This window comes from Helobdella robusta (assembly GCF_000326865.2).
Source record: "Helobdella robusta unplaced genomic scaffold HELROscaffold_112, whole genome shotgun sequence".
Classification (NCBI taxonomy): domain Eukaryota; kingdom Metazoa; phylum Annelida; class Clitellata; order Rhynchobdellida; family Glossiphoniidae; genus Helobdella; species Helobdella robusta.
The window spans coordinates 262198-275391 of NW_008703630.1; the positions used below are offsets into that span (position 1 = coordinate 262198).

The 13194-nt window shown below is 30.8% G+C and overlaps 3 protein-coding genes across 3 annotated transcripts; 2 read left to right on the forward strand and 1 right to left on the reverse strand.

Annotated features, from left to right (window-relative positions):
- Positions 1 to 845: 845 nt before the first annotated feature.
- On the forward strand, positions 846 to 3323 carry HELRODRAFT_158191 (hypothetical protein; the record flags this gene model as incomplete). The annotated part of the gene is made up of 4 exons (XM_009013215.1): positions 846 to 1055; positions 1700 to 2343; positions 2459 to 2721; positions 2812 to 3323. 4 exons carry the CDS (start codon positions 846 to 848, stop codon positions 3321 to 3323), a joined length of 1629 nt encoding a protein of 542 aa, XP_009011463.1.
- Positions 3324 to 7365: 4042 nt separating this feature from the next.
- HELRODRAFT_183623 (hypothetical protein) lies at positions 7366 to 10609 on the forward strand (the record flags this gene model as incomplete). The annotated part of the gene is made up of 7 exons (XM_009013216.1): positions 7366 to 7390; positions 7748 to 8056; positions 9167 to 9277; positions 9412 to 9615; positions 9722 to 9877; positions 10085 to 10179; positions 10406 to 10609. The coding sequence occupies 7 exons, from the start codon at positions 7366 to 7368 to the stop codon at positions 10607 to 10609; spliced, it is 1104 nt and encodes a 367-aa protein (XP_009011464.1).
- A 1343-nt stretch (positions 10610 to 11952) lies between these two features.
- HELRODRAFT_137300 (hypothetical protein) lies at positions 11953 to 12117 on the reverse strand (the record flags this gene model as incomplete). Its single annotated transcript, XM_009013217.1, has 1 exon — positions 11953 to 12117. A coding segment is annotated over one exon (165 nt), but the record flags the coding sequence as incomplete, so codon positions are not given.
- Between the last annotated feature and the right edge of the window lie 1077 nt (positions 12118 to 13194).

Below are 13194 nucleotides of genomic sequence, written 5' to 3' on the forward strand. Positions count from 1 at the left end.
CATTTCTAATTGACGAGTTGGCTTCAGTTATCCGGACTTCTGAACTATTACTATAAAATTTTCACACATTTTCTCCATGCGATGCAAATAGATTTTTTTAATGAAAAGTTTGTCTTATCTAAAGTTTCTATGGAAATTAATAACTGTATTGTTTACAGGAAGCCCGATGCAATTAGTTGATCGAAAGCACTCTAGGCGTGTGCGAATATATCTAATGCTACATACTTTAAGCATATATAACTTTAATTATAAAACTGTTGATCTCAATTTCCAACTCCGATACTTCCATGTGTTAAATCTTTTAAAATTTCAATTAAGTTTTACAAAAATGTAAAACTGTTTTTTATGTTTAATAAAAAAATTTTTATTAATTTTCAAAAAGTTAATGATTAAAATTGTTAATTGAGTATTTTTATTCAATTAAATTTCGTGAAATCTGATTTTCACGAAATATGGAAAATTGTATTGTATTATGTCGTGTCTAATGACTGCCTATATCATCAGTCTATGTTTTAAACATTTTTCAAAGTATTCCACAAGTAGGAATTTACCGTTTAAAATCTTTTATTTATAGTGCTCACTCATGATTGGATATCTTGTAAAAATACTTTCAATGTAATCAACTGTGATGTGGAAATGAAAATGACAAATTTCATTATCTTGCGCTGAGGAACGTCTCTGTCATGTATCTCAATTAAAATATTCACTTGTTTCTGAGATACTTTGTTTAAATATTTGAACATTTCAATTCAAACATTGATTTTAAAAGTAATTTCGAAATGTAACTTCATTCGGATTGGCGAAAATGAAGCTATGTTGCAAAATTAAGAGACTTTAAAAACAAAATGAATAAAGTCATAAAGTCTGAATTAAGAAAATATGGAAACAACACATCAGTGCGTGGAATATCAAAATTTTTCAAATCAAACGATATATTCCTGAAATCCTTATGGGCGATTTTGTTGTTGGGATGTACGACCTACCTGGTTTACAGGCTGCACCAGTTGTTGGATGTCTACTACACTTATACAATAACAACGGAATTCGGTGAAAAGGTTTAGTTTTTTTTCTTTTCTTTCATTTTTTTAAATCGCGATGCTTAAAGGAAAATAATAAAAAAAAGCCTGAGAAAGGTTTGAAAGTTAGATGAAATTGATTCTTTGATATTTATTATTTAGTTGATGGTATCATAACGTAGCCTATCATTTAAGATGATTGTGTGTGCTGACTTTGTGGGTCAAGCCTCTGGTGTTTTAATTCTTTAAAAAACTGATAAAAACTTTAACCTTTCCAGTGGAAAGAAATATTTCTTGAAAAATTGTTGTAGATTTTTTAGCCAAAAAACATTGTAGTTGACCCGCAGATCAGAGAAAACAAAATTTAAAAAGCAATAACGACTGAACTGAAAAAACTACCAAACTTACGCTATCAGCAAAAAGAAAAAATTGCCCAAGTTGATAAATAAAAGTTGATAAATAATGATATTAAATTTGTTTATTGAAAAAATATAAGTTGGATTTTTTATTTTTGGTAGCTTTATTTTATTCATCAAATTTCGGCAAAAAGTATTTTAAAATCTTTTCGTTTTAAATCATCAAATATATGCGCCCTATCTACAAAAAAAATTTGAGAAATAATTTAAAAATTCTTTGATATAATTGCAAAATTATGAAAATATCTCAAAATGACTTTTTCACAGTTTGATGGAAGCATTGTTTTCCCAGACATCACGATATGCAACTTGGATCCTTTTGCTGCTGGTGAACCTGAAGAAATGTCCATGAATGAATATTTTTCAAAAGTTGATGAAGTAAAAAATAATTTTATTCAAGAACTACGGGACAGAGTGGACAAAAATCATTATTTTAATTTTGAATTTTTCACAAAAATATTCAAAAAAATGAAAACCGTATCGGGTTTCATTATAAACTTACAGAAAAATTATCAAAATTCCACTGATTGTCCTAGCTTTATTGTAGATTGTAGTTTCTTTGGTGCAAATTGGTTAGAACTGGGTAAAAATTGTTCCATTGATAATTTCTCAAAAACCTGGAATCAAAATTATTTAACGTGCTACACATTGAAAACAAGCAGTTTACAATTTTCTTCCTCGAATCTTGTCAGGGAAATGAGTTTGTTGCTGAATGTTGGTCCAATCAGAAACACGAAAATGACCTACCAATCTTCCCTTTTGAATTCCCAATCGAGAGGAGTTAAGGTGAGTGTGCACAGTCCTGGAACTCCTGCGGACCTCAAGCGTGGATTCAATGTGGCTCCTGGAACTGAAAATATCGTCGAAATTACTCAAACTGAAAGAAGACGTTTGAATAAACCTCACAACAAGTTTGTTGAATATTATAGATTCTTTCAATTTATTGACTGCTTATTTATTATTAGTTCACTGTTTTTTTATAAGTCATTGTTTATTTATGTGAAACTTTAGTTTAAAAACTTACAGATTGGGTTGTACTAAGCAGCAAACCATGAACAATTTGTCCTCAATTAAATACACGTACAATATGTGCAGAGAGAACTGCTTACATAAGTTCATATGTCGAAATAATCAATGTAAATCGCATTTGCTGTATTTATTGGATTCGGAATTAGAGAAGTTACCATATTGTGGAAATTTTAGTTCATTTTTCAACATGCCTGCCAATGATTCAAATATGTTTGATACACTTTTTTCTAAACTTTGTGGACTTTTTGTCAAGGAATATGGTATATTTCTTTAGTTAAAATCATTTTCGTTTTTTGAATCATAATATTTTTATAAAGACGATCTGGACAATATTATTGGTGAGTGTGCAGATAATTGTTTGTCTCCATGCAACGAAATGTTATATCAATACTATATAACATCAACAACCTGGCCACCACCTTCAATACAACTTGACATTTTTGAGAATTTTTTCATTGGGAAAGGTTGCATGGATTACCCAGAAGTTATGCAAAGATACGTTAATTATTTTAGTTACTATAACAAATCTTCCAGCCACAAAACTTCAAAAGTTTCTTCATCAAGTTTAACTCAAATGCAGGAATCTTTAGTGAAAATAAATTTTGTGATGAGACAAAATTTTCCTTATTTTCAAACAGATAGTCCGGCATACACAAGTGATATGATGATTGGCACAGTTGGAGGGATGTTGTCCCTCTGGTTGGGTGTGACAGTGGCGAGTGCAGTGGAAATCATAGAACTGATCTATATTCTCTTCAAACGTTGCTGGGAGATTGAAAATCCAAACAACGAAATGGATAAAAATCAGAATGGCTCGAAGGAAAATGGAGATGAAAACATCCCACAATCAACTAAATTATGATTTTATCATGCTCATCAACTATTTGCAGAAGAAAATTTGCCTTTGGACTTTTTTAACACATTTATTCGAACATTCCATAATTTTTTTAACAAACTTAGGGTATAATATGGCTTAGGTGTATATAAAGCTGATTAATTAAAAGATATTAAACATTACTAAATGTGTTTTATTTCTGCATGTGTGTTTAGTAATTTTAATTAATATGCAATAATAATTTTGACAGCAAACAATTCGTAAAGAAACTGGTTTTGCTTTTTTAATACTTTTAGAGATGGACTAACTTTTAAATCTCGTGTTTTGTTTTTGTGATGCTGTTTAAAACATTTGAGGCTAACGTATCAAAATTAAAAAATTTTCATTTTCTATCTACAGTTTTTGATTTAATACATCTAATGATGAAAATTATACTTATAGACAATTAATAGCACGGAAAACGTGGCGGTTTCAGAAAATTTCCCCAAAAATTTCTAAAATATTTTGTTCCTTGCACACCTTTTGAACTAAAAAATTCCATGCGCCCTCATTTCCATAATAGTCTCAAAATTTTAAAATTTTAATATGCCATCTTGTTTACGGTCTGTCGCCGTTAAAAGAAAACATTTTTGTAATCATTTTTTGATCCGTCAGCGAGTTTGTCTCACGGCACCAATTTTGTGTGCGTTTCTAATTTGTTTGGCATTCTCTGTCTGACTACACATCACACAATCTGACAGGCGTTTTGTCACATATGTTAAAATTTAGCACCAACTAATAAGCAGTGTCAGAGTCGGATGAAAAATATCCGAATCCGGCACTTTTCTGGACAAATAATCAGCCTCGCTTTACTTCATCCGATATGGTTTCTTTAATTAATATTGACAGAATCATGATCGGGCGGGCTTTTTAGGCACGACGAAACATATTTATAACTTTTTTTCTTTTACAAGCTTGGTCAGTTCTCAATGTTGTTGCTCTTTCTCCGGATTCATATGTTCGAAATGTTGGTGGATTTGGTCTCTGTATATCAAACGTTGTCTGCCTCATCTGTTTTGTCCAGTTTATAGAGGGCATAGTAACTTCAAAAGGCGAGTAGCTGGTCCAACCTCAAAAGACTTTTGAAAAAAAGATTCGACAAATACAAAGAAACCTTGGAATAGTGAACCTACTGTTTTTCTGTGCATGAGGGCTCGTATCCAAGCACAGTCATACCAGAAATAAGGAAAATCTACGTAGTAAGCAATATGTATTCACAACTCTTTTGACAATATATTAATATAAATTTATATAATTATAAATGTGTAAATAAGTTTTTTATTCATTTTACTTATTTATTGTTAAATTTTCAAAACAAACTTTTCAATGTTATCGTGTTTTAAATCAACTGAGGCTATTAGGTGGCAACTAAACGAAAGATGGTATATTGATTTTAAACGCTACTGTAGACAAATAAAAATTTATTTTATACTTATTTGTAAAAAAAACTTTTAAAAACTATTTTCAAACAATTTATATAAATTTCAGTTATTTGGTTATTATTTTTATTATTGAATCACTGTATTGGTATTCCTCAGAGGATTTAACTGTGATTTAATACTTTTTTGAAGCAATAAATTTTTAATTCTCGTCTGATGTTATTTAATGAAACAATCTGCTTCAATGTTGTTGGAAGATGGTTTTATATTTAAGGCAGAGCAACTTGCACATATCAGTCCTGAGAATTAGCATCATTTCTGACGAGACCGAACGCAATGCATTTTCCCCATCAACTTCAGTTTTCTAACAAAAACACCTCCTTCAAATATATTTTGGAACATCATCATGTACGATGCGATCATCCTCATCATCTTCACAACAAAAATCTTTCTTTTCTTTTCACTTCTTGTTTTCAATTATTAAAATCTATTAATATATCCAGAATTGAATATAATCTTCGTTTTTTAAAACTTAACAATGACAAACCACCCTTGAACTGATAATATATGATTTATTGAAATGTCGACTCATTCTGTATCTTCCAATACTCATTTATGCTGGTGTAATTATTAATTGCGACGTAATCATTATTAATTATGCATTTTAACAATGAATTAAGATAGTACAGAAATAATCATTCGTCATAAAATAATACTTAGTACATAGTCAACTGCAGCAATTTTGATCGCAACAGTTTTAACGATAATGATGTAATAAACTAAACAAGATGATAGTAACAGGTTAATAATAAAATTATAATAATGATGACACGATAAATATTAAGTCAGATATTGAAATACATTAAAAAACTAATTCTGAGGCGATAATGAAATTTTTAAAAAGTATAGAGATTGCTAATAATGATATTACCAAAAATGATTGTTAAAAACATAGACTTTGCAATTGCTAATAAACCGATTAATCAATCATTCAAGTTATTAGTGGCAAAAGAATGTTTAGAGTTCCCTGCCATCCATAAATTTTTTTTAAAAGAAATATGTAGAGTGGGAAAAAGGGGAATGGGAGAGAATAGAACGAAAAAGGAGAAAATGGACATGAATTTCTCGTAAGAAACGTTACGTGAATCTTTCTCGACGTCTAGAAAGACTGGTTTGAGCCAAAAAACATTATAGTTGGATTACTGATCAGTGGCAGAATGTGTTGTGAAGTGATGAAACACGCATATCAACTTTAGAAAGGGATTGTATGTGTTATGTTTGTCGCAGACAGGGTGAGGAATGCTTTCCAGAGTGTTTTACACCCACTATAAAACATCATGATGTGTAATGGTTTGGGGTTGCATGTCGAAGGATTCTGTTGGCAGACTGCAAGTGCTTGATGGGCGAACAAACGCTAACAAGTACAGTAGAGAAGTTCTCTAGCGAAAACTTTTTCAATCAGCCCGTGACATTTTTCAAAAGGACAACCATTTATTTTTTAGCGGGATGGTGCTTCATGCCACAAGGCATGGTTTAAAAAAAACAATATTGAGCTTTTGGATTGGCCAGGAAGTAGTCATGATCTCAATCCTATTGAAAATCTGTGAGCATTTTTACTGCCCTTTTCATGAGTTGACAAACTGCTTTAGTTTTGGATTTATACGTTCAAGCCCAAATTGAATTAAAACTTCTTAAAATTGTTCATTATTATAAGTATCTCAAATAATATATTAAATTCTAGCAGGGTATAATTGCAAGCCTGTCATGCGGTTAAACCTACGCCACTCACAGGGCGTATTGAACACAGGGGCACGTTGAACCAGTATTTAATAACTGTTGCTAAGCAATTTCATTGACATAAAAAATATTTTAAAATTAAAAAATATTAATTAATATCAACTACAACAGCCAAGGTGACCCAATAGATCACGTTCTTTCAAAACAATAGCACAAACTTGCTTCACACCATTCTGAGCAACAATTCTCCACGGATGATGTTTTGTAGTAATTAATTTCTGTTTTGTCAATGTTGTAGATAGCCTATGGTTCACACGTTCATAAACTGCTGACAAGTTATTAAAAATGCGGAACGTAGATCTATTGAAGCCTATTGTCCAAGCAATAGATGTTGCCTCAGGTTCTCTGACTGAAAGGTGTATGTGTCTTCATGAATCCAGAAAACCAATCAGGTATTTCGTCAAGCAAGCATCCTTCGTCATCAGTACAGATACTTTTCTTGGCCCACCATAATTATAGCGGAGAAGGCTGAAACAGTTTCGAGACTGAATTTTTACAAACCTATAAAGATTTCGTTTCATTAATTTTTAACCTTGCCCACATTTTTTTTTTATAGAGAACCTTCAGACCAAAGCCCTTTCTTTGGCAACCTCTCTGTTTATTTATGTTGTTTTAGAAATTCTTTTTCTTCTAGCAGTATACAGTTTCACTGGTGACTCAATATGAACATGCGCTGATGTGTTTAATTGAACTTTGATTATGATGGTTAAGTATAATTATATAAATAGGTGATTGTGAGAACGATGACTGACATGCATATCTGTTATAATTTTATTAGAATAAATAGGGGGACATCAAACAATGTCACACCAGAACGTTAAAAAATTTTTATAAACCGTTTGCTGAATTTCAAAATGAACTTCCTTTCTATACTTGAAGGTTAGGTTTTTTTTTTAATAATTTTTTTCAATTCATTTTCGTAGTTCATAATTGACTTTTTTATGCTCATAATATTTTAAAAATTGTTCAAATTATAATACAAAATTCAAAAATAGTAGTTAATCGTTTAGAATATATATATCTTACTGTACAACATGTCTTTTAACAAAAAAGAGCCACTCTCACCGCACCATTTAATTTATTCACTTCAATCATTTTAAACAAATTCCTATAAATAGAAATTGAGTTCAGACACGTGAATCACATGATCAAAATCATATCTAAAATATTAACAACGATAAAAAATTTTAACTATAAAATAAAATAACAAATTTCCTTTTGTGAACATTCAAACAGTTTTCGTGTTCATTCAAAACACTTTCGTCGACTCTGCCTACGTGGAGCATTACTATGAATCAATGGGAGCCACCTTGTATTCGAACGGATCTGAAGTGATGGTGCAAAGTTATGAAGAAGCGAGTGAGCATTGTCAAACAACTGGAGGGAAAATTCTGAAAATATTGAATTCAGATCAGCAAAGTGTTCTTAACAATTTTTTGAACAATTCAAAACTTAACGTGAATAAAAATGATGGTGTCTTCATTGGTTTGAGAAGAACTGATTTTGAACAGAACCATAAACTGCATTCTATTTTGAAACCAGAAGGTAATGATGTAAAAAATTTTTAATTCTCTTCATTTACATTTTATATTATTACTTTGTTAAATTCTAGTATTTTTTAATAGCAATTTCAAAACTTTGATAAAATTATATAATGAATTCTAATAAATAAATTCTTTTTCCTATTATGTGCTTTTAAAAACCAAATAATTGTTTTATGTTGAAGTATTAACTTAGAGTTGGGGCTATTCAAGATAAAATAAGAATAGTAGACAAAATGCGGCCCACAAGACTTGTCTGGTCAATCAATCCATTATATTGTTATAACGCCTTATAACGTTCTTTGGTTGGAGTAGTATATTCGTAGTTTAATGCTATCGTTTTTGTTTGTTGCTTGAACGTTATCTTTATGATTCTTTTCAGGCAGTTGACATGTTGTTCTTGTAATATATTACTATGTTACTTTTGTTCTTATTGTAAGTTGCATTGTTGTTGTTGTTGTTTTTGTAACAGATTTTTTGTTTTTTGCCTTCCATTATTTTCTGGACCATGGGATTTTTATATGCATTAGTGAGTAGTTTAGTGACTATCTAGTTCTGTTCTCCTGCTTCCTACATCAGAAAAGAGCGTACCTATAAGCTCAGTTTACAAAAAAGAGATCATGCTCTTTAGATATATTTGACAACATCAACATTCACATTAAACAAACAAAAAATTAAAATTGTAAGGGCACAGAATATATGAATATTATACCTTTGCAATCGGCCACATAAACAACGTATCAATTCGAACACTGAAGATGGTATAGGAATACCACAAAAACATTTTTGTTCTATCATGCTTAAAAATTTTGGTTTTGAACTAAAGAAACTTGACCATTATTTACGATCTATGGTTAAAAATATCGAAAAATTAAACACGAATTTAACTAACGCGGACCATAGAGTTATTTTCGTCAATATATATCTATGCAGCTAGACAACCGCGCAAAAAAGTAAATGAAAAGTAGCTAACAGAACTTTAGGATTGTCCTAAAATCGAACAATTTGTCGGGTTGACAGGAATTTAATAAAATTTCAAACCCTTACGTCCTAGGGCACGCAAACATTTTATATAATTCAATAGATTGGTTATCTGACAAAACGAAAATTTCAGATTATGTAGAATTTAAACAGAGAAGAGGTAACAACTTTTTGTTCATTGAAGACGATAAACTGAACTTGATGATTGGGAATAAGCCAAATCGTTTTTTGTGTTCGAAATCAGGTTAAATTTCAAATTTTATTAATCAAACTAGAAATTTTCATAAGTGTTTCTGAAGAAATATTTGTTTTGTTCTATAGTTATTAAATACTACTTTGTCTAATTAGATTATAAAATTTGTTTTCGCTAATTTTAAGCTGGTTGCCCGAATGAACAAAAATGTTATGAAATTGTTGAAAGTGAAAAAACCTGGTATGATGCAAGAAGTTATTGTCTACAGAAAGGGGAAGATTTATTCACATTTAATGGAAAATTTGACGCTAGTAAATTAAAAATAAATAGAGATAAAGCATACTGGTTGGGATATTCAAAGATTAGTTGGTATTGGGAGGATGAACCAGGTTATATTTCTCTTTTAATTGTTCAAATATTAATAAACTTTCTTTTATTAATTGCTCTTTCAAAAAGTTACCAAATTCTTAATTTCAAATTTGTTGTTTCGTTTAGACGTTTTCACGAAATTCACGAATTGGATTGGAAATTCTGAAACAACTTTTTACGGTGACGAGAAAAAATGCTCAGCCATGAGTATCGACGATGTTTCATGGAGAACAGTGTCCTGCACATCAGCAGCAAAAGATCATTACGTTATCTGCATGAAAGGTACATTCTCGCATAATTAAATAAATTTTCAATTATTTTAATTTTTTTTTTATGAACATTTTTCGATTTTTTTAAAATTATAATACCACTACTATTAATGCTGCTGCTACTGCTACTACGGCTACTACTACTGTTACTACTACTACTACTAATAATAGTGTGAATTTTTGCCACGCGGCGTAATCTTTTTCTCTGTTCAAACACCAGCAAACGCCGCCGCCAGCCTAGGCAGTCTCGTTTTTGACCGGAACTCGCCTCCTCACGAATGTTTATTTCCGGGTCGGAAAACACGGGCCGGGCAGGTGCTTTCAAGCCCTGCTTGCTAGTCGGTCAATCCGGCCTTACTGACAATCCGCAGACAAGTCTGCGTCAAATAGAATTACTCTGCAAAATAAATGTTTCCAAAATGTTTCAAACTAAATAGTAAACTAAATTAAAACAGCAACAGAACACAGTAACTAAAGTCAGAAAAAAAACCCGCAGAACAATCTCACCAATTACTAAAATGACCAAAACCAAACACGCCAGGAACCGAATTATCTCCAATCACTACACCAAAAACTCTACCAAAAACTAACTCAAAAACTCACTCGAAAAATTACTAAAACTCGAAAACCAAACTCGAAAAAAACTGAAGAAAAGAATTTTCCAAAATACTTATATGTTAATTCCCACGAACAACCATTCACTCTCAAATATACTCACTATACTCTCGCCATACTATTCACATGAAACCCATTCCCATAACATTCCACCAGCATGAATACAAAACCAGTTTATACAGCGTTATACCAGCATGCATACCAAACCACTCCATACGCCAAGCCAACCAACACACGCGCATGATACATTCATTCATAAACGCGTGTCAAAAAATTTACATTAATAATAATAAGAATAATACAACTGATATTACTACTATTATTACTACTTTTACTACTATTTCTACTACCACTATTATTATTATTATTTTATTATTGTTTATCCTATTAGCATAGCAAAAATCCGTGTACGTATCTGGTTAAATGATTAATGCAATTAATTATTTCTCCTAACATTCTACCTAATCGAGAAGTCTATTATAGATAAATGATATTATGAATATTTTTCCATGGTTAATATTATGGTTATAATAATTATTTTTATTACTTCTACTACTACTGTTGCTACAACTACACCACCAACAACAACATCAACTACTACTACTACTGCTACTAACGCTTCTAATACTACTACTAATACAGCTGTTACTAATACATTTATTTTTGTTGTTAATTTTATTAGTAAATAATAATTGTTGTTATTATTATTATCAGAACTTTTGAAGTTGAATACGAGTGAAAATTTTTATGCGCAAGAAGTTTCTGGCAAACAAAGAAAAACAATTGTCTATATTCTGGACCAACTGCTTCACATAATTACTACAAAGTTTTAATTTTTATCTTTTGAAGACTGGCCAAAACATAACGTTTTTAGGTATTACAATATGCAACTTGGATCCATTTAGCGAGGAGAAGCCTAAAAACTATCCATGGAGAACTATTTGACATAGAAGAAAAATGTGAACGGATTCATGCGCTGTTATGTTGTTGCAGGCAACTTCAAACACGAATCGGAAATTACGTTAAATAAGAAAAATCGACTGAATTTTAGTTGATCGATTTGAAAAAAGTTTGTTGAAACATTTAAACGTTTCTTAAATTTATTTAGTTTTTGATGTTTATGATTGAAAAAATTTATTTGTATATAGAAGACGAGTAAAAAATCAAAAGCGGTTGATAAATTTTTGTTACGACGAGTGGAACTAAGCCTTCCGTGTAATTAATGGTGTGACAAGTCTTAGATAAGTGGTATTATGAATAATAAATTTGAAAATAATTTTCGTTTTTGAAAATTTTCGATGCTTAATTGAACACTCAGTAATTTCACGGTGTTTCCTACTACAGCACAGTCGAGTAACGAGTTCGTTGTTATGTATGATTGTCTTCGGGAATTAATACAGCTTCCAAATGAAGAACAATCAGTTCAACCTCAGAAAAATTTGACCAAACACTGTAACATAAATCATAACACTGATGATTTGAACAATCATCCGGATGATTTGAAAGATCTTCCGGATGATTTGAAGGATTTTCCGGATGATTCGAATGGTCTTCCGGATAGTTTGAAGAGTCTTCCGGATAATTTGAAGAGTCTACCGGATGATTTAAAAGATCTTCCGGATGATTTGGAGGATCTTTCTAATGATTCAAGGGATTTTCCAAATGATTTGAAAGATTTTCTGGATGATTTGAAGGATATTCCGGATGATTTGATGGATCTTACAGATGATTCGAAGAGTCTTCTGGATAATTCGAAAGATCTTCCGGATAATATGAAGGATGTTCCAAATGATTTGAAGGATCTTCCGGATGATTTGAAGAATATGCCAAATGAGTCGTTAGGTCAAAATAAGTCGTTAGATGGCGAAAATGAAAACAGCAAATAAAAAGAAAATAAAGAATGCGAAAGATTTCGTTCATACGCCTGACGTTCACCGTGTATCATACGATAATGAAATACTACACGTTTTAGAGTGGGAATTCAGCAAAAACGAGTACATTTTTATAATAAAGGAAAGGACAGTATTGCGCATGAAACCGGCCTGACGATTCGCCAGATTAAGTTATGGTTTCAAACTCGAAGTTCAAAAGCCCGAGCGAGTGAGTGAGTTTTTAAATTGTAAGCATTCAAGTGAACTCACACGCTTGCATGGCTATGTGCGTAGGAATTAAAATAAGCGTTTATGCAATTATATTTAAACATATTTTAACATGTAATTTGACAAGTAAGCATTAAAATAAACACATAATTAATGAGTGTTATTAATTATTAATGTAAATTATTTCTGGACTTCTCTAGCTGATCACATATTGTTTGTTTTTTAAATAGTTTTATGTAAATATTTAAATACAAATAAAAAAACCGTGTGCTTTAATGAGAAAAATAAAAAGTAACCAAACCACCGAGTCTTATCAAAAAGAGATATAGTTAATTTAAAATGCGTAAACTATAGTATACATTTATCAATTTCATTTTTTTAATTTACATTAAATTTCCAAATAAAAGACGTACTGCAAAATGTGTGTTTATATTTAATAATTTATTTAATTTAAAAATTTTGTAGTGGTAGTAGAAGAGTACTAAAAGTAGTCAGGGTCTTTGTTTAGGTAAATTAGAAACATGTAAGCGTCACATAATTGAATTAACGATTTCAAGAGAAAAATTTTTCATAACTTTACATTTATTAACAATGGGTGAATATTTTGTGTTGTTTT